General features: G+C 33.1%; 1 protein-coding gene across 4 annotated transcripts in view; it reads right to left on the reverse strand.

The window, feature by feature from the left end:
* The window catches only part of LOC129231457 (mitogen-activated protein kinase kinase kinase 15-like), a 132,480-nt gene that overhangs the window by 90,339 nt on the left and 18,880 nt on the right, over positions 1 to 23,261 (reverse strand). For all 4 annotated transcript variants that reach the window (XM_054865780.1, XM_054865779.1, XM_054865778.1 and 1 more), the window contains exons 6-10: positions 18,847 to 19,007; positions 12,200 to 12,275; positions 8,191 to 8,283; positions 3,167 to 3,273; positions 2,780 to 2,950 (exon numbers count right to left, since the gene is read on the reverse strand). In XM_054865780.1, the coding sequence (XP_054721755.1) occupies positions 2,780 to 2,950; positions 3,167 to 3,273; positions 8,191 to 8,283; positions 12,200 to 12,275; positions 18,847 to 19,007 (608 nt within the window). The remainder of the gene's footprint in view (positions 1 to 2,779; positions 2,951 to 3,166; positions 3,274 to 8,190; positions 8,284 to 12,199; positions 12,276 to 18,846; positions 19,008 to 23,261) is intronic.

The following is a 23,261-nucleotide window of genomic DNA, read 5'->3' on the forward strand; positions in this document are numbered from 1 at the left end:
GAAACTGTTTGGGTGTCAAGCGAGAAATAAGGCCACTAATATAACATATAGGTCAATAATTAATTTCATTAACATTGAAAAGTAGTATTTCAAATATTTATTTTAAAAATGATTAATAAATTAAAAATATTATGAAATTGTTTGCATTTTACAAAAAAAAAAAAAAATGTTTGAACACAATGGGGGCGGATAATATTGTGGACATTTTGGGAGGGGTCATGACTCCCATAACCCCTCCCACTTTTCTCTGCCACTGGGGAAGGGGGTCATGAAATTGTGAGTTTGTGACAAGGGGGAGAGAGGGGATAACAAGTGTGGCATCAAGCAATTTTTAATAAGAATTTGTTTATGAAAACAGGGTGTCACATGACAAAGGGGGAGGGGGGAATAAGGAGAGGTCTAAAACTTTGTGACAAGGAGGGAACAGGAAGTCAGAAGTTTTTTTTTTTTCTTTAATGTAACATCATTTATAGACTGCCATTTGGTTAATGTTTAAACCTTTCATAAAATATATATTGCTTTTTGAAAATAGTTAGCTGTTAAAAAGATAGAGCTTAAATAATTTTCAAAGCCAATTAAGAAAAAGATTTAGCTGATGTAAAAAATTGATTCTGGTTTACAGCAACATAAGCTTGTTTAAATCTGGACAAACATATTAATATAACTGAATAGTTCTATGTACGACAAAGGGCAAAGCAAATACTAGTGACATATTATCATTTATGCAAATTAGGGTCTGGTGGGGTAAAGTGGCCATAAAAACCAGGTTTTTCAACTTAGGTAAACAATAAATACAAAAATTGCTTTGAAAACTTCAAACTTTTTCATTGTTATTTTACATTACATTAATAAAGAACACGCTACACTGAATTTTTGGAAGAAAAAAATTGATTTAAATAACTTAATGGCATTTTTTTTTTTCAAATGTGTTAATGACCTGGGATGGGGTAAAGGGGTCATAATTAAAAAAAATAGGTGTAAAACCATCATAAACTACAATTTTTTTCATACTCAGCACACCTAAGTCTTTTAAAGAAATTAACTTTATTTTTAAAAAATTACAAATTTTTGATGGTCAACTATGATTAAAAATTGGTTCACCAAGAATTATCATATTTCACCCCTGGACTTCATCACTATTATCATAGAAGGTGTGATAATTTCCAATGTTTGATTAAGGAATATATTAAAGATAGATTCTTAATAATATTTAAATTTCCTAAATTACATTATTTATGATTTAAGTTTAGCTAAATATTTTACGTACAGTCGAGCTTGCTTAATGAAATAGCCAATTTTCTATGAAAAATTAGTCTAATAAGTGGGATGTTCCATTAAACAGGATTTAAATAATAGACATCAACGGTTTGGTAAATTGAAAATGTATTACTTTAAGCAGGATATTCTTTTAACCCATACTCTAATAAGCAGGCTTGACTGTATGCCAAATACTCCAAGTGTGAATTTATGTCTTCAAATGTGGAGACTTCTTGGAGTTATGTCTCTAAACGTGAGTTTGAGCTTTTATTTTTTTTACTGAAATTTAACAACTTTTTTTCAGGGGGGGGGGTGGCAAATTAGTCTATTAGAATAAATTGAAAAAGCTGTGATTACAAAAGAAATGCCAAGAAATTTTCTCTCATTACATAATTACAATTATGCACTAATTCAATTGATAAATATTACTATCAGGCTCAGTTTTACTCAATCCAGTTTACCTAAAAAACAGCAAATGCTCAGTAAAGTTAAATTAAACTGATATTTGCCATATAAATAATGATTAAATGATTTTAGGTGAAGGAAATATGTTAAGCTTAACCTATGACCACTTTACTCCATCTTACTAAAGTAGTTCTGGAATATTCTATAAAATGAACCCAGCTTAGTTATTTATGGAGACATGTTCTTGGGACACTCAGAAAGCTGCCTGCACATCCAATCTGATAAAAATTCTAATGAACAAAATTTTACAAAGAAGTTAAAAGAGGTGTTCAGATTTTAAAATGTTACATAAGCACATAAAAAGACTTTTTTCCAAAATAAAGTATTGCCAGAATTAAAATTTATAATTCCAAACTTAATTCCTAATTGTTGAAATCTAAAATAAAAAAATTACCCTCTTTCTTCCAAGCATTACACATATATAGTCTTATTTGATACATGACCACTTTACCCTATTGACCACTTTCCCCCAATGTGAAATTGAGCAAATACTTCTGATTTTGACATTTAAAATTCTAAAAAAGAATTGTGAAGATTTCAAATCAGTAAATTAATAATAAAGTATCAGACAGCTTTCCTTGTTAGACTTACTGAAAAAAGTTAGATAAGACTTATTGTAAATATTTCATAAAATGCATTGTAATGCAAAAACTGGGAGAGAGAAATTATGCCATAAAAATAACTGATAGTTGTTAAATTAATTAAATGAAATTGTAATGAGTATAGTATGCAAATGAAGACCCCAAAATTGATTATAATAGAAAAAGGTATTATACATTTAATACAGACATGGCAAGTTGAAAAAATTATGAGATCATGCTGAGCAAAATTCACAAGAGTGCTAGGTTTAATTAATTAAAAACTCATGCGGCACACAAATAAAAATTCCAATTTTTATCCATGCAGTTCTTAAAAGTACAAAAGAATCAACAGATCGAACACAAACAGTAAACTAACTTACCTTCAAAAAACTTAACAAACAGCAGCATTAACAGAAAAAAACATAGTTTAATACCTTAAATTAAAATACTTCAATTCTAATAGGAAAAACTCATACCATTTAATAGCATTTTCTAAACTATCTTGATCTGTATGCTGAGATTCTACAAATATGTCTTTATATATTCTGCCACAAAGACAGACCATGTCAGGAAAATGATTTTCCTTCTTTTCTAAAGCAGTAGTAACCACTTTTAAAGCTCTTTCACGATCACCTTCTTTGTTTCGCCTACAAATGAAAAAATAGCTTTAAACAACAAATAAAAAAGAACTCTAGAAAAATCTTAGACTGACATATAAATAAGAAAATTAAAGTCAACAAGTGTGCAAATTGTTAACTGTCCTATTTACCAGATTACCACTATACATTTTCATACGTAATTATCCTCCTATGAAATGATATACTGATAAATAAATAGCTTAAAAATATGAAATGAGGATTTACCTGTTAAGAGCAAAAGCATACAAATGTTGAATGGTAGAAGTACATGTGAATTTAAGATTAGGTATTGTCATTAAATCATCAACCAATTTGACCATTGAATCATAATCCTATATTTTAAAAAAAAAAAAAGAAAAAAATCAATGTACTGAATGATTAAATTGAAAAATCAATGTAATTAAAGCAGAAATTTCCAAGAAAATTCAGCATATAGCTATTTCAAGGCTAGAATGGAGATTCTTCATCAGTGTTGCACACAACCAGAAAGTTGTGAACAAACAGAATGTCAACCAAGTGCACACCAGTATTTATACCAAATGGGTCAGCCAATAGGAATTCACAACAACCAACCAATCAGTGAGATACAAGTCAACTCCGTAGTGCGCAGCAAGAGGGGCGGCAACCAATCAGAAACTTTGAAACAAAAAGAGTGGGAGAAAACGAACAACCAGAAGAAGCAAATTATAAAAATTACTTCCAAATATTGGGAAGAAAATGGAGCGCTGGCAAAATCATTGAATAGAGAATGAGAATTGATTCAAAAATAGTAAGCTTCTCAAAAATCAAGGTCATAGACCAGAGAACATTAAGAAATAATTATGGCAGATGAAAACTCAAAACAGTGGCCGGAAGACCAACAATGCTGACCGATGGAAGAACCAGCAAGTTCTTTACGTTAACCACTTAACTGTTTCACTTTTTTGCCATATTGGGTCCAAAAATAAACACATATTTAATACACATATTTGTATTTAAATTGATTATATTGGGTGAGTGCAAAAGTTTGTGCGGAGTTGCAATAGAAGAACGGGCGTAACGTGTAGTCATTAATAACACTATCTACGTAAGTCAGATCGTTGGAAAGGTGACGTGTGCAGCTTTCATTCCAATCAAAATAATTTGTGCAGATACAAACTGCTTCGAGAAAGATTATTTTTAAAATGAGTGTTGATAAAGTGCATTTACGGCATGTTATGCTTTACGAGTTTCAGAAGGGAAAAATGTTGCAGCAGCTGTAAAAAACATTCAAGACATTTATCAAGATCAAGCACCAGCTAAACGAACTGTGGAAAAATGGTTTGCAAAATTTCGTTGCAGAGATTTTAAGCTGGAAGACGAGCCACACTCAGGTCGACCTTCCGACATTGATGACGATGTTTTACGTTCTTTAGTTCAGAATACTCCGCGAATTTCAACAGAGGAAGTTGCTACAGCACTTAACGTTGACCGATCAACCGCTTTTCGGCGTTTAAAAAAAAATCGGATTTGATTTAAAGCTCGATATATGGGTGCCCCATTTGTTGATCGAGAGCAACAAAATCCAGCGAATTTCTGCTGCCGTATCTTTACTCGGGTGGCTCAAAAACAAGCCGTTTTTGGATCGATTAGTGACGGGCGATGAGAAACGGGTCCTGTACAACAACGTTCAGCACAAATGCACATGGAAACAGGCAGGTGAACATGGTGACGCAATGGCAAAGGCCAGTTTGCACCCGATGAAGGTGATGCTCTGTGTTTGGTGGGATTGCAAGGGTATAATTTATTTTGAGTTTCTCCCTGCCAGCCAAACGATGGATTCGGACAAGTACTGTTCTCAATTAACTAATCTGAACCGAGAAATCAAACAGAAACGTCTGAGTTTGTCAAATCGCAAAGGCGTAGTCTTTCATCAAGATAACTCTAGACCACACGTTTCAAGATAGACGCTACGCAAACTGAACAGCCTGAAATGGGATGTCCTAACTCATCCACCGTATTCTCCTGATATCGCATCATCGGATTATCACTTACTCCAGTCATTGCAAAATCATTTAAATGGAAAAAAACTTGACTCTTTGAATGCCTTACAAAACGTCGTGTCTTCGTTCTTTGAATCTAAACCACACAGTTTTCATGATCGGGGCATCCGTATGCTGCCAGAACGTTGGAAGAAGATTAGACAACGATTATAGATAATGATGGAGAATATATAATTGATTGAATAAAGAGTTTTGCTTGCCTAATCACTGTATGACTTTCTTTCAAACTCCGCACGAACTTTTGCACTCACCCAATATAAAACGAAATCTGCATTAAAAACTATCATATACATTGATTTTATTGATTTATGATAATTTTTAATTTCAGCAAAAAAAATGAATTTTTACTTAAAGTTTGCTTTTTTCCAAACAAGCTAACTCAACTGAAAAGCCAAATTTACAGAGAAGTTAGACATTAAAAAAAAAAAAAACATGCATTTTTTAATACTTACATTCAATTTCAAAACTCGGCTTTTGTGTTATAAATTTTAAAACATGGCGATAAGCAGAGTCCTATATTACAGTCGGGTCACTTGAGAAGTCCGATGATGAACTTTCACAACTGCCAGATTTATTTATAGATATTTCGGATTCACTTTCTGAATCATTATCAGAATTATAATCACATATTAGCCACTCATTGTCACTCATTTTTCTAATTTAGCACAAAAAACCGAGAAGAAATAGAAGCCACAACATTCATACTGAAGACATGTGCAAACAAAAGCAGCTCTTTCCCCGCATAAAGAAAAAACAAAATTAAACCAGTTAGGAAAATAGTTTTCAATCTATTCTTTGCTGGACAGCTAGCGACATCTATTAGAAATACTGAAAACTAATAAATATAAAAAGAGCGGGCAAAACAGTGCAATAGCGTAAAAAATGAACTGTTCGAGCGGTGCTCGTGAATGTCAGTAGAGGCACTTACTCTGTGCCCGAGCGGTGTTCAGCCAAATAGTTAAGTGGTTAAACATAATTTTCATGTCCTTTCAGATGTTGCTTGAAAGCATGTTTAGTCTGACCAACGTAACCAAGTCCACACTTGCAAGAGATGCTATAAATACCCCCAACAGCTATGGCAATCAATAAGATGCTTCAAGTTTGTAAATCCCCCTCATTCTCCGACTCTTTTTGCTTCAAGGCTACTGATTGGCTGACTCCCCCCTTGCTGCACACTACGGGGTTGACTTGTAGTTTACTCATTGGTTGTTTGTTGTGAATTCCTATTGGTTGACCTATTTGGTATAAATACTGATGTCCATGTGGTTGACGTTCTGTTCTGTCACGACTTTCTGGTTGTGTGCTGAGTTTTTGCACTGATGAAGAGGCTCTATTGTAACCTTGAAATAGCTACATGCTGTATTTTCTTGAGAATTTGAGCTTTGTTTACTTTGTTTTTTCAATATAATCGCATTGTAACACAAATCTTATTTATTATTTTTTTTAAGTACAGAATATCAGAATATTTCAAAGCTTTGTATAGGAATAAGTTTCATATAATCAAAATGTTATAAAAGCATGTATTATCATCAGTAAATTAAAAAGCAAAACTAAATGACGTGATTTATGCAATCATAATAATGTAAACTTCTAACACTTTTTGAAACCTTTAACCTGTTTATATTTTGCATGTGAAGTTATTATAGTAAATGAAATTTTCCATTTCATTAATCCTTCAAGTGGCCACACACAAAATTCCTTCACTTAGTTTATGTATCTAAGAGAGGAATTTTACATTGTGGCTGCTTAAAAGGTTAAGATGCAAAAATATTTATCTTTGCCAAAAAAAAAAAAAAAGTTGATGAAAAGGGGAAAATTGTTACAACATTTACGAAAGAAAAACAACTAGTTAGTGATTTGAGTAGAGGAAAGCCTTTCAAAGTCAAGTCATATAACTGCAGTTTTAATTAACTTAAAAACCTCAAACAAATTTCATTTTCCACTCTTTTGATTAATATCAAAATTTTAAATGTGTGAGTATGTTTTCACCATCTAATTAGAGAACAAATGCTAACTGCCTTTTTAATTAGCTTTATAAAAATGAGAAGGGGCTAAAGAAGTTCTTAAGAAAATTATGAAACTCTTTAACACCTGGCTTGACTCCTAACTTCCAGTTGTTCTCAAAGAGACAGGATACAAACATACATGTGTTTGTTCACTCAAAGGATAGTTCTGAAAAAAGAACAGTCAATCCCGTCGCAAAGAAAACAAGAAGCAATTTTGATTGCTCAATAAAAAGAATGAATAAAAGAAGAGAAAACAATATATAAAGCATGATAGTTGCTAAGCTAATTACTTGTCGGATGTTACATGAATTTGTTGAATCTGGTGAAAAGACGTTTTTATCTCATAATTTTCTCAACTCCACTCATTTCAGATCAGCCATTTTTGTTTGAACTCGTGTTATTGAGAATTCTTCAATACCTATAATGACGGAAATGTCTAGCGCCATTTTAAAAATATGTTGCCTAAAAAATCGCGCAAAAGTTGGAAATAATGACTTTGAATAGATAAATGTAATTTTAATAATGAATCAAATCAGAACTATATAATTTTATCATTCATATAACGAGAATGGTCTACTTTTGTGATTGTAATTTTTACAAAAGGTTTGTTTTTCGGCATTTTGATTCTTGTTCATTAAAAGATCTATTTTGGTGCAGGAACATTAAATTTTTCTTATTATTTTATTGCAGTTTTATTTCACTCAATACTGTAAACTAAGTACAAATTTTTGCACACTAAGCTATACCAAAGAGTCAGATGTCCAGAATTGGATGCTTCTTACACTTTCCGAATAATCAAGCTTTTATTCTAAATCTTTTTGAAAGTTACCTATAAAAGAGTTTTTAGCACTATTACACAACATGCAAAACCCTTGTAGTAGTAAGTCACATTCAAACCCCTTGCTTAGAAAGAAGGATAGATGTAGAAGTTTTAGAACTAAATAAATCTTAATTTCTTTACTCTAATAAATGAGTAAATTTTCACATATTATTTACTTTATTATATACCGGTTAAAATTTTAACAAAAATAAATCAGTTAAAATTTTAACCATCTATTCCATTGTCTAGGAAGAGAAATTTGCTTATTATTCACCGAAATTCCATACCACCAGCAATCCTCTTTTCAATTTTACCAGTATTTTTCCTATATTCTAAAACATTTATTTAAGTAAAACACAGCTTCAAAATAGAAAGTGATGCCATGCAGGGTGGAAAACTTACTTGAATTTCTCTGAAAGATATTAGCATATTCAGAACAACATCTCCAGAAATTATATTAGGATCATCAAGACGTTTCCGCATATTTCGTAAAATCTAAATTAAAAAAAGAAAAAAAAAATATTTATACATAATTCCCGCTACACATTAACCTTCTGATCTAAATCAAAGTTGATACCTGAATAAATACAATACAACAAATAGTGATTGAAGGCACATCTTAAGCATGAGGCATAACCCAAATCTAAGGCTTGGAGACCCAATATTTCACTAATGGTAGGCCAGAATGAAATTTCAAGCATGCAGGGCTATCTATATACTTCTCTTTCACAACCTACTTCAACTGTTGTTTTGATTCAGAAGTTGTTGGCTAGTTGGTGAGAGCAGATTGAAATGGCCAAAACAATCATACATCTGACCAGTTGTGAACTGCCTGGTGTGATTAGATTGTTTTTCTTGTTAAAGGATTCTCAGCTGTTAAAATCTTTGGGGAATCATGCTTCATATATGAACTAACCAGTGCATTATGGTAAAAACCAAGAAGATTTCAGATCTTTGTTGGATATTTTTTTATCACTCAGTTGGAAGTTTGTCCCTGCACCAAGCGACTGTTGTCCTTCTTACATTTGAAAAAATGGCTGGGTGGACAGTGACTTAAAAATATTGGTACATTCAAGACTGGTATTGTCAAACGGGTCAGATTGACAGACCCCTACGCAGAAGGGTTAAAGAAGCTGGTGTTGCATTAAAGAAACTGTACACATTTGAATGGTATTCATGTGGAAAAATAAACTACATATGTAATAACTTATTACTGTGAATAAAAACCCCTTTTTTCTCAGCAGTGTATCTTTTTTAATCACCAAACAGACCATAATTTTGATGCATGTCTAGTATAATTACAGTAGGCTGTCAAATTAATGCAGACAGTGACACAGTTTTATGTTTGACATTTCATGCAGTCACTAGAATTCAATTGATTCAGAATCGCATTTTATTAGGTAAATTCATTTATTGAATATACATCATAATTTTTAAAAAATGAGTGTCAATCCACTTAAAATAATTTGCTTGAATTCAGTATTATCATTTGAAGAATTTACAAATTATCTAATGATCAGAAAATAATCCAACCATTTTATTAGTGCTCAATGTTAGCTTTGCAGCAGGGTACCACCACTTGAGTAGTTAACCGATAAAAGGTTGTCATAGATTTTTTATTTTGAAAAAAAAATTGGAATTTTTTGGCATCTTGAATTCAAATTGTGTTTTTCGCAATCACGAGCGTGTATGTGGGTGCGTGAGTGTGTGTGTGCGTATGTATGCATGTGTGTGTGTGTTGTGTATGCAGTGCTGTGTGTGTACGTGTGTGAGTTTGCGTGTAGGATATGGACGCAACCTGGAGACTGTTTTCGCTGGAGGAGCAGCATCGTGAAGAGCCAGTCGACGGTGATGCTGCAGAGGGTGCTGGTGGGAAAATAAAATGATAGCATGCCAAAACAGTCAAATGAGAACAATAAGCAATTGTGATTGCTCAAAAAAGATTATTTTCATTTTTGCTCTGCAGTTAAAGGTTGAGATACAGATATTTCCCCGCAGGAAAAATCTGAGATAAAATTGCTCCCATTGTACACAAATCACTCCTAAAGGAAAACAAGTATTTTAGGCTTTTGAAAATCAATTGTTTAACTATTAACAGGTTAACTATAAAATTATACACAAAATATATGAAAAAGGAAAGGGGAATTTGGAGCAGAAAAAAATAGCAACCCTGTGTTCTGACAGTATATCAAGACATATTTGTTCACAAAATAGAAGATTTTTTAAGGAATTTCATCAGGAATGTATCAAATCAAAAAATTATGGGAGTATTCTCACTAATTTGACAGTGTGTTTTATAATTCTGACTAAATGTCTCTAAAATGACTAAATATCTACTCTAAGGATTGTTAACTTTTCTTTAATCTAAGGTTTTAAAAGAACATATCATAACATAATAAACACAAAACTTCAACTAAACACACACCAAATATAAAGATATAAGAAGAGATTTTTCAGCACAAATTTTTATTAACACATGCATCTGAATACTGCTGCTTTCATTTTAGATGATTTTCAACTATGACATAAAACCTTTTTCTTACTTTTAAATTTCAGTATGGAACATTAGGAAGTAGAGAAAAAAGTAATGCAGCAAAAAAAAAAAAAAAGAAGATTGAAATTCAAATGCAAAGTAACTTTGAATTCAGCAATTAATTTTAGGTAATTGTTATAAAAAATAAAGCATGAAGAACAATACTATTTTGACTTGAGTATCTGGCAACTTGAATGCAATAAGAGGAGGAGTTGAAAGTTCTCATCCACATTTCAGTTTGTGTGTTAGTATTACAGTACATGTTTTATGCAGCTAAATTGCAAACATGCAAAGAAGCAGACAATGCACAAAATTTTAAGACTAAAATGTGATACATAAATTACACTCGGTCCCATCTTATTCAAAAGTTCAAAGTATTTATACTTTCCCTTTAGTAACAATATCTTCAGATGCAGCATAATCACCATTAAACACAAGTTTCATGAAGCCCACCATTTCTGTGGAGATTGCTTTTATATCAAGCATGGAATAGTAAAGAATGACAATTAAAAAAACTAATTATTTTGGAATAATCCATATCTTTTCCCTATGTGAAACTACTTAAGATTCAAATCAATTGTTACAACACCGAAAAGTCTGTCTAAATACAATCAGACATGAAAAAATAATTTTAATAAAAAAGTTAAATCATTTAGAATACATTAAAGACTTTTTGTCCACCAAGTTAAATAATATTTTTCTTAAACAGAACTAAACATGACAAGTTAGAAAATACAAAAATACAGTTTTTTTTTTCTGGAAAAATTACAAATGATCTTGGAATAACCTTTCTAGGCTGCTCACAAGGAAGAAAGAGAAAAGTGATTTTTAAAACATACAATGGAACCCTGATTTTACGTATTCTATCGGACCAATGATAAAACATGTACCAAACGGAAAAACAAAATCGGGGGTGGGGATCAACATCTAAGCTCACTGATTAAAAATTCGACACTTACCCAATGAACTAGTGGAAAAATTTAATTAACCGATTTTGCCGAGTGTTATAATAACACTTGCACTAAAAAAAGCAGGGCTGAAAGCTAATTTCAGCTATGTCTAGGATGTGTTTTTCTTTCATAATTAGGGTCGTGCACAGAAATTTTGGGGCCCGTCACAAATGACTTTTCCAGGCCTCCCTCCATATTGTTCAGCTCTCTATTTCACGCATAGTTTTAAAAATATTGGGCCCCCCTTAAGGCTTGGGACTGGTCCAACAGGTGTCCATTCTCCCCCTGGGCAAGCTCCTGTTCATAATGCTATTTTTTGCTCAGGACACTTCATTGGTACTTATAAATGTTTCACAGACAAAAACATCCACAGATACACAAAAGATGAATGTGTGGTGATGAAAAGCTTCTGTAGAATGTGATCAATGCAACCTACATGTAGGTAAGGTAATAACTACAACCTAAATTACTGATGAGAAATTTCTTCCTTTTTCTCAGTATGTGATGTTCCGCGTGCACTTGCACTGTTCATATCAAAGAAGGATAAGGAAACCAGCTATATTTTACAGTACTGGAGTGTGACCTTTAAATTATTGATTAAAATTTTAAACAAAAAAAAAAGGATCTGCCCATGTTAGAAAGTAACTTTAATCACCACCAAATACCAAGCTAGTGACCTTTCTATTAAAGCTAGTGGCTTTGACTTTTAATGACCGTGGGTAATTTATAAACTAGAGTACATTTAGTGATCAAAAAAGAAAAATCCTATACTATTTCTGCAGCTAATGTCTTTTGAGTGCATTAGATACTCAGGGAACTGAACACCTTGTTTACTAGACAAAATATGTTAACCAATGAAAAATACATTCTTGCAATTGAAAATTGATAAGACTTAAACTAGCACTCAAGAGCTGAAACACCCACTAACCTTTGCTAACTCATCACCAGAGTATGTTTCCCGAGCTTTTCGAAGATCTGATAAGAATTTTTCTTTCATATGTGCCCTGAAATTAAACATTTTTCATAACTTAAAATACACTTTATAACAAAAACTGAATTATATGTCAATTACATTACAGGAGAAATGCATAAAATGATTTTTCAAGATTTACAAAGCTTTAAAAAATCTCCCCCCCCCCCAAAAAAAAATACAAATACAAATACAAAAGTGACGACAAGCAACAGGCTCTGGGCCCAGCTAGATTGGTGGTATCTTCAATAATGCTTTAACCCATAAGGCGCCAAAGCTCCCATTGCGGGAACATCTACTTTTAAATTTTTTTCTCTGAAGAAATTGGAGTTATTTATAAAAAATAAATTCCATGTGAATTTTAACAAAACGGAGTATATCATAAAAAAAATTCAGTAGATTTATTGAATTTTATGAATTTGTCTGCATTTTTTCAAAAGATGGAACTTTGCTTGTTTTACACAGATGTAAAAAACTAAAAAAATCTAAATTAATGGATTCTTAATTTTTTTCAAGTGCTCTGCATATTTAAAGAAGATATTTTAACAAATAATACATGAAAAACCCGGAATGAAACGATTAATTTAAAGCAATGTTAGAAGCGCTTAAGGTTTTTGTTCCCGGAGTGGGAGCTTTGGCGGGAACCGGTAGCATTTTTCCTCTATTATGCGCGAGGGCTTACAAAGAAGAAAGGAATGCTGCTAGGCAGAAAGGGGCAACCTACGTCACGAAGCACGTGTGTACCCCTGTCTGGGTCTTTTGAAAAAGGATTCTTGGAACTTTGTTTTGTGAATAGTGAATGTTTCTACCATTCTCAGGATAGTTTGACCGAGAACAGTATTATATTTTTCATTCTCTTGCAAATTTATCCTTTTGGCAGAATTAGCTTTCAAATTTTGAGATATTTATCTATAAGAAAAACAATGCCTGTTAAATTTTTAACAGTGCAACAAGCTTTGGAGTATTTTAATACTCTAGATTCTGATGAGTATTCAGATGAAGGTAGTATTGTATGTTTGCCCCCTGATCCTGCCCTTGTGACAGATGAAGAGGATGTAGCTGAAAATGAAATAATTATAAATACGGATTTTCCTAAAGACGTTTGTGGTGAAGTAGAAGTAACAGTTAAAAAAAAATTGAGAAGAAAAAAACGGGCCCTAAATTCTAAAAAAAGAAAGATAACTTTACCAGCAGAAACAGAACGCAATGTGGACGGAGCAAAGTCGAGCTGTAATTTTAATGATGCCACAGATAATGGTATCATGCTTAATGTGGACACTCCAATACAAGGAGAAGCTGAAGTTTCTATTAAGAAGGGTCAAAAAAGAAAACTGATATTTCCCTTAAAACCACCGAAAAAAAAAATTATCCATGAAAGCAAAAAACGCAATGAAAAGAATGATAAATTGAGTGAAAATTTCAGAGTGAAAAAAAAGTCAAAAGAAACCATTTGTGATCCAAAGTGGAAAGCTTCAAATCTCTTGCCTATTAATTTTGAAAATATCTCCAAATTGGAAGAAACTTTTCCTGAAATTGCCACTAAGACGCCATATGAACTTTTTATGATGTTTTTTGATGAGCAAATAATGAAACATTTGATAGAGGAAACACAGCGGTATGCTTCACAGAAGAACTCTACTGGTTTCACTTTATCGGAAAATGACATGAGGAAGTTTCTTGCCATCATACTCTTCAGCGGCTATCATTCATTACCGCAAGAGGACTTATACTGGAGCAATTCTGAAGATTGCAGTATACCATTTGTCCAGTCAGCAATGAGTCGACAGCGATTCAGGGATATTAAAAAGTTTCTTCATCTGTGCAATAATGATAACATAGACAAAACTGACAAGTTGGGAAAAGTCAGGGGCTTCCTTGACATGTTCTGCAAGAAACTGCAGCAATTTGGAGCTTTTTCGGAGAATTTAAGTGTGGATGAGGAGATGATACCCTACACTGGCCATCATTCAGCAAAAATGTACATGCGGGGTAAACCAATAAAATTTGGATACAAGCTGTGGGTTTTGGCGACCGCAGAAGGTTATCCACTAAACTTACAAGTTTATGTTGGAAAAAACACAGCAAAAAAGGACAGTAAACCTCTGGGAACAAGAGTTGTTTTGGATTTAATTCACTGTATCGAAAATCCTCGAAAGCATAAAATTTATATGGACAATTTTTTTACTTCCATAGAATTGCTGGAAGAAATGAAAAATCGAGAGTTTCGCGCTACAGGAACTATAAGAGAAAATAGACTAAAAGACTGCCCTCTCACTAAAAGTACTTTACTAGTAAAAAATGAAAGAGGGTGTTTCGAATCCATACAAACTAAGAACTTATGTGTCGTAAAACGGAAAGACAACAAAATTGTATGTTTAGCGTCAAATTTTGAGACAGAAGCCCCCCTAGGAACAGCCAAAAGATGGTGTGCTGAAGAAAAAAAGAGAAAAGATTTGCCTCAACCACATTTAATATCCTCATATAATAAATATATGGGTGGTGTGGATCTCTTAGATCGATTTCTAAGCACGTACAGACCTCGTATAAAAGGGAAAAAATGGTGGTGGCCTTTTTTTACAAATACATTGAACATGGCTGTTGTAGCAGCCTGGAGGATTCACAGAGAGCTCAAGGGCGAAATGACACAACTAACATTTTTAAGGGATGTAACTACAGCCTTGATGAAAAGTTCAAAAGAAGATTTCGTAAATCCCCAGTCAGGGCCTTGCGGACCAGTGAACTCTTCTGTACGTTTTGATGGAGTAAACCATTTTATTATAAGCGCGGAAAAACAATCTCGATGTAAATTCTGTAAAAAGAACACTCGAACCAAGTGTAAAAAATGCGATGTAATGCTGCATCAAAATTGTACTACATATTTTCATAAAAGGAATTGAAGATTGATGAAATGGGTAAGTTCTTTTTTCTTTATAGTTCGTTTACTTTTAGTGTTTCTCTTTTCGCGCGAAATGCAAAAGAAATATAGCTCCCATTTTGGAGTAGAATAAGCACAGATACACATATGTACATAATTTTTGTGATGGATTTACATGTTTCTTCATAAAAGAACAAGAATATAATCTTTCAGACGCGGCTCTTTTAAAACGAGATCGGAAAAAGAAGTACAAACGAAACCGAATGCGGTAGAAACACTGTTGAGATAGCGGAATTTTTTCCCCCTTCAAAAGCGCCAAAGCTCCCACTACGGGAACAGTCTATAATTTCTAAACGGTTGCAGTTTTTTAAAAAATTTCAACTGCACTGTACAATATATATATATCTTTCATGAAAGTAGTAATTTTTTTCTAGATGCTTTATGTAGTTTATATAGCGGCGTTTAATGGGTTAAACAAAGCAAATACATGCCATCAACTTTTTTAGAAAATAATCAGAACTTGAAGAAATCACAAAAAAAAAAGAGATAGCTTACAAAATTGTCTATGAGATTTTTTACATGTATTAAAACATACATCTAAAGTATAATGTGTGTATGTAAGGAAAGATAAATGATACTTTAAATCAGGGCTGCCCAAACTGCGGTCCGCAGACCCCTTGGGAGTCTGCTGAGTCTCAGTAAAGGGTCAGAAGCAAACTTGGAAAAAAAATAAAAATACTAAATGATATTGAAACATGCTTTTGCATTTCGAAACAGAAAAATTTGTTGAATTGGTGTTCCGTTAAACTTTAATTTGTAGGTTTGAAAATTTCATAAGATTTAATTTGAGGTTTAAAAATAGTTATGGCAGCATGAAAGGAATAGTTGGTCCAACTATGGAGTCATGGCTGTTTAAGTCAAGATTTTGCACAACACAATATGATGAAGTGGGAAGATTTCCTCGTTACTTCTGCATGTAGAATTGGGGTGGTTATATCATGGGACCTGCACTGGATCTTTTATTTTTTCCAAACGGAACAATTCTTGAAGCTGCCAATCTCACTTATCTTCCTTCAAATTTTTGTTTCGAGTCTCAACGGAAAAAAAAATCACAGAAATTGGGTGAATTTGTCGCCATCCAGGCAGTACCATCCAGGGCATCCCCCACAGATCTGGCACTGTCCGGCGAAGTAATTTCAAAATTACTTACATAACGTTTTGAAATCTGCAGAACAGAATGTCAAACTGGCCAACATTTTCAATGAAAAAGAAGGACAATTGATACTTTTGTAGTTATCAGATGTTATTCAAATACAAATACAAAAGTGACGACCAGCAACCAGCTCTGGGCCCAGCTAGACTGGTTCCTAGTCAATTTACAATCCCCAGTGAAGGGGGATTCTACTATCTACTCCCTTGCTCATTACCACCTCTTCCGATAAGCTGTTCCAAGGCTCTACTACCCTGCTAAAATAATACTTTTTCCTAATATACATGTTAGCCTAAGATGTAAATAGCTTAAAACAATGACCCCTTGTCCTGTTTTCAGGGCTAAACTTCAGCCCTGTAACATCTTTCATTTTAATAAATTTAAACACCTGAATCATGTCACCTCGGTCTCTTCTTTGCTCAAGACTGTACATTTTTAGCCTTCTAAGCCTGGAATCATAGTCTAAATGAGAAAGTCCATTTATTAGCCTTGTAGCCCGCTTTTGAACCCTTTCCAATACATTAATATCTTTCTTAAAATAAGGAGACCAAAACTGTACAGCATACTCCAAATGAGGTCTTACCAAACTTCTATATAAGGGCAGAAGAACTTCTTTAGATTTGTTTGAAATAGATCTATTGATAAATCCAAGCATCTTATTGGCTTTGTTACTAGCTATGCTGCGCTGTTGGCTAAACTTTAAATCCTGACTTATTAAGACACCCAGATCAGTAACTTTTTCTGCCTGACTAATGACTGAATCTTGCAAATAATATCTTGTACACTTATTTCCATGCCTTAAATGTAGCACTTGACATTTCCCAACATTAACAGCCATACCCCATTTATCAACCAACTCCGTAATGTGATCTAGATCCTCTTGCAACTGATTTGCTTGTTCTTCATTTTCTACACTCCCCATAACTTTGACATCATCAGCAAAACAATTCATGTTCCCAGAAATATTTTTATGAATATCATTCATAAAAACAATGAACAAATCAGGCCCTAACACTGATCCTTGAGGAACCCCGCTAAAAACTTAACTCCAATTAGAATGATTTCCTTTTACAACTACTCTTTGTTTCCTTCCAGTCAGCCAGTTTTTTACCTAAATGAAAGTTTTCCCTTCTATTTCTATATTAGCTAATTTGCTAAGTAGAGCAATATACGGTACCTTATCGAAAGCTTTTTGAAAATCAATGTAAACAACATCTACAGGCTTCTTATTGTCCAAAGCCATGGTAACTTTGTAATAGAAATGTAGTAAATTAGTTGCACAAGATTTACCTTTCCTGAAACCGTACTGAAAACTAGTCAATAGATTATTGGTCTCTAAAAAATTTACTATCTTAACTTTTGTCAATGTGGTATCAATGTGTGAATTTTTATCAATTCATCAAGGAGATAAGTCTTTGTCTACAAGGGAATAGTGTTCCAACTTATAAAACTATATCAGACTTCACACTTTCAAAAGAAAATTGAAGTTTTAAACTGAATCTGTTGAGAAGAGGAAACTGAAGGGTTTTCCTGTTTAGAATGATTTTTCAAAAGTAAATAATGTGGAGTCTTTTAGGAGCTATTTGCTTAATAAAATATGTAAATACCTATGAAGCATGGAGTTGTTCTTTGTGCAGTATTGCCCAACATCTCAAGAAAATTTTTTTGCAAAGTGATGCTTAGTTGGTTGAACCATTTTGTTTCGACAAAGCTACACTGCCTGATGTAATGTCAAAATGAATGTTTGATAGGCATAACTTATAATTGCAACCTGAAATCTACCTTCCAAGTTAATACCCCCCCCCCCCCAAGCTTTTTCAGGAAAACAAATAGCAAATCTAAATAATGAAGCAGTCTAGATGCTAAACTTGATAGTCAACTTACCAACGATAGCAAAAATCATTAAAATTGAGCCAGCTAAAACAATGTGTACTCTTTTAGCGTCTATATGAAAAATCTATTTTAAAATTTTCATTTCTTTCTTTTTTTTTTTTGGAAAGGAGACATGACTGCAAGAGTTCTAAGTTAGGTCTTGTCTTTGTATGACTTTAATTACAATGTGCAGCAAAAAGACACCTTCAAAATGCTTCTGTCATAATTCTTACTGATTCTTATGTAAAATGATCCCATGAATTCATATATACGACAAACGTTTTCTTTCATCATGTCCCATTTTTCAGAAATGGCATGTCCCAATCATTCTCAGCTTTTGACAGTTTCATAGCTATTATTTTTATTTGGAGGGAATGGGAGCATTATATTAGCCATTAACACTCTTCTGAGGCGCTAGAGAGGTGCAAAATTCAAAAGCATTAACATTTGAAGCAAGTACCACATTCTTCAATTTGCGGTCACTGATATAAGATAAAAATGAACTTAAGTATGTTTATAGAATATCATTAATGTATTGATCAATATTTCTAGGGCTGTACTGGCTCTATTAATCACTTATTTAATATAAAAAAATCACTTATTTTATATAAATAAAAACAAGTGAAAAAGAAAGACAGGTTTTCTTACTTAGTCTGAACTTCTACTTCTTGCAACATTTTTTTTAGACGACCACTAAACGTAGTTTTGCTCTCTGACGCATCATGCCTTATTCCAGATGGCTCCGTAAGAACACAACAGCCATTATCATTCACTTTATAAGACAATAAGGTGTAATTTGTACATGAAAGCTAAAAGAAATAATTAAAAATTAAAACTGTAGGAAATGTATTTTTATGGCAATCAAAACAGAAACGCACATATATATATATATATATGCATATAAAACTTATACTGCTCAACTACCGTATTTTCCTGTGTATAATCTGCTAAAAAAGGCAAAGCTTATGAGGTGCGGATTATACGCTGCAGCAGATTATCTGTGATTTTTTTTTCTTCTTTAGCACTCAATATTTACAGTAGGATTCACCGATCGAGACCAATACCGTACGCTGACTGAATGTTGTTTATTTTACAAACCACGCATGTTCTTCCTCGCTGCCTGCCTGTCTGTTGGTTATTTTACATTGCTTGAATGTTCCTCTTGGTGATTCAGGTCATGTAAAATAAGCAAGATTAGAGTGAAATAGGTAGCCATTCACACAAGATTAGACCGTTTGCTCCTTTGTCTTGACTCTTTGTTTTCCAACTAATTAGCGAACTATAATTAAGATTTCAAGAAGAAATCATTATATTTTAGATTAATGTTGATTATGCCTTCAAAATAATTAACTTTTTACAATTTTAGTTTAGTTGCTCAAATGGAATATTAAATTCAAACTTGATTTTTTTTACATCGTATTATCCGCAGATTATACAAAGCTTTTTTTTCCTTCAGGCCGATTTTAGGACCTGCAGATTATAGGCCGCCCGCGGATAATACATTTGTGAGTCATGACTTCGAAATAGTTTGATGAAAGAAGGCAATGATTGATCTGAATAATTTTTGTCAGAAGAAATCAAAAAGGTAGAAAGATTTAAGGAATACTGCTGTGGGAATAGCAAGGGCAACGTAAGGGGCAGTATCTGCAGAAATGAATTTTTGAGATACAGTATAACCTCGATTTAAGGATTGTCAAAGGACTGGAGAAAGTTATGGTGAAGTCAAGGATATCCTTAAATCGAGGAGCATACACATTCAATGCAGTCAGATCTGGACCAGTGAAATTTATCATTAAATTGAGGTAATCCTTAAATTTGGTATCATTAAATCAAAGTTATATTGTACTGGAAGAAACATGTTTTGTATTCCATACTAACAAAAGGAAAACGTTCAAATTCTTCATTTTTTTCATGCTTTATTTTCAGCGGATACCAAATAAGCAAGCTTGTTTGCTAAAAGCGATAAAGTGCGCAATACATGACAAAAAAAAGAAATGTTTGCATTTTAAACCTTTTTCTTCTCACTTTACTGCCCTTTACCTTCCCACGGCAGTCCTGATCATCTGTTGCATCATAAAGTTAAATCATCAAAAAGTATGCTGAATAAAGAGTGAAAAAGTATTCAATAGACATATTTATTATGCACAAAATATAAAAGTTTACGTTCTACAGGCAAAATGTAAAAAATATATTGTGCTGAAGATTGAATTAAAACATTCACTATCAATGAAATGTTACGTAAAGTTTAAAAAGCACTAACTTGACATGCTCATGTTTTTAAAGTTTTGATGATTGATTTTTATGTATTTTTTACAGATTATGAGAGAACTGAGACGTGATCTGAATTTAGTTCCTTTATGATAGGATTTTTGTAAAATTCAAACTGCAATTTGAAAAAAAAAGAAAAAAGAAAAACTGAAGAAGCATGTCATACATTTTCAATATTATCTCATGTAGCAATGATTTTTGGAACATTCATGCTCTGCTTTGAGCTTTCCCTTTCTTATTCCTCTAGTGATATCTTCCTCTTTGTTTAATAAATGTCTATTTTCAGCATTTAAACAAAAAGTATGTTTTTTTGATGAACATTACATTTTGTTATTTTCCATTTGAACAAATTAAAAGCAAAAGCTAACCATTTTGGGTATGGTTAGAAATGAAAACAGTCGGAAAAAAGGGAAAATTTCGGAAAAAATGGGGAAAAAAAAACGTTTATTTTCCCAAAGAAAATTATTTCCACTCCAGAAAAATAGAAAAAATGATTTTTTTTAAAACTTTTTAGGAAGTTTAAATTGAAGTTTTCAGCAAAAAGTGATTAGAAATTTCTCATACTTAAATTCTGACGCAATTTCCTCCTCCCACCCCCTCCTTGTATGTTAAAATACTGTATAACTTTGATAATGCAAGTTATTGCATGATATTAAAATTTGCATATGAATCAAGAAACATGCAACTTTTTGCAAAAAAAATTAAACTAATACAGTCTACGTCCGCTACAATGCGATTCAACCTACGCAAAATGCCTATAACCCGATCCCCCCCCCCCAGTAAATAATTTTAAACCTAACACGAATTTCTCGCCTGCAACATGAAGACTTTCAAAAACGGAATAGCAGTGCGAAAGTATCGGCTTTGTTATTGGCTACTAAAAATATTGTTTTCGTGAATGAACCTTCATCCCTTTAGCATCACAGGCAGCGGAAGTTCCCACACCGTACTAGTCTGAATATAGCTTTGTTTGCATACACAAATATCTACACTGCATTTTCCATATTTTTTTAATTCTAAATGCAAAAGTTGATGAAATATAATGACACCTAAAAGTACTATTCCATCTAAAGTTTGTGAAAACAGAAATAAAAAGAGAAAGTTTCTGACAATTAAAGAAAAGCTAAAGGCTTTCAATGTGCTTGAACAACTAAAAAATGCGTCAAAGGTAGCACGACAATGAGGTGTGAGTGAATCTTCCATATGTACCATTAAAAGTCAATAAAAGGAAATCCGTAAAAGTTCGCCGAGTAGTGTCTAAGCAAAATGCAAAAATTATGAAAATGGAAGCTGCACTTATGAGAATTCAAGAAACCGGGAACAGGGGTGTTGTCAAGATGGAAGCATTTTAAAAGAACTAGCAAAGCAACTGTGTTTAAAAATATATTAGAATAACAATTTGATCATGGAGCATGAATCATCAACATCTTCATTTTTAAGGTTACAAATATCATTACTGGATCTACTGCACACTACTGTAATAGTACATCATTTTATTATTTCTACATACTATACGTAATACCATACTGGTTTATTTTATATCTTTCTTTCCCATTGATCACTGATTTTGTACCTCGTAACAGTCGTTATGTTGATTAAAACAGCTTTTTTAGAAATACAAATAAAATTCAGTTCTTTATGTAAAAAACGGTAATGTATGGTTAATTGACTAAGGAATGGTTTAAAACAGTTTGAGGTGGTGTTAACAAGTGTCTAAAATAATTAGGAATGTTTATAAAAATTTTACACATACCCTTTTCCACAACGTGAAATTTTGACTTACGCGAGGGATCTCGGAATGCATTCCTTGCGTAAGTCGGAACTTGACTGTATCCTTAGTGAGGAATTAATTTCCCTTCTTCATAAAACAAACAAGAATAAATTTAATCACAGAACTACGTTTCTGCTGACTAAGGGAACCAAATGCACAGGGTGCAGGATGTGGCAAAAAAACCCGGGCAAGCAATTTTCTATGTAACTTTTTCAAAATAAATTAACAAAACACAAAAAATAATATGAGAAGACCTTCAGCAATCAATAAATCTATTGGTTTCAAACTGGCCACCTTTGGAAGTAATACAGAGGTGCAACTGCTTATCAAAGTTTTCATTCAAGGGCTGCAAGTCCTTTAATCAATCCTATTTCCTATAAGGCAATTGGTTTAGAGAGTCCAAACTTATGTGTAGTTTAGGGATGGCCTTTGACTCTAAAACAGGTAATAACAGGTAAACAGGTAGTATAGTGTAATAAATGGGATTGAGGTCTAGCCAGTACAGCATCTACTCTAAAGATGGTATCATGTCAAAAACAATGCGCCTTGCACCACTCTTCTTTTTTGGCCGTATGAGCTGGTGTGGAGTAAAATTGAAATGTCCAGTCTATATTGCTGTGCTGAAGTGCTTGCTCTTAGGTCCACAGAAGTACAACAGCTTCTAAAATATCCTTCTGGTACAATGTTTGATTTATTTTACCACCCGCATCCACAAAAAAAGATTTTTTTTTCGCTTGTGCCGATTCCATCACAGATAAAGCCTGACTTCGGATTTTGGAGATGTTTAACATCTTCTAAGGTGCTTGGAGTGTCTAAAGACCAAATCCAATTGTTCTTGGGGTCATAAGCTGGTTGAACCGTAAATCAGTGAAAGGTATCTCTTCCAGTGTAGACTTGCGGCCCGCCTCAAACGTTTCTGGCATCATTGGAGTCATACGAAGCATGAACTTTTTGGAACTCGTAAAACTTCTGTTTGTGCTGTTTTTGCCCTTAGTCGCACTTATCGGTCACAAATTCCCATCAA

The sequence above is a fragment of the Uloborus diversus genome, chromosome 10 (assembly GCF_026930045.1).
Source record: "Uloborus diversus isolate 005 chromosome 10, Udiv.v.3.1, whole genome shotgun sequence".
NCBI lineage: Eukaryota > Metazoa > Arthropoda > Arachnida > Araneae > Uloboridae > Uloborus > Uloborus diversus.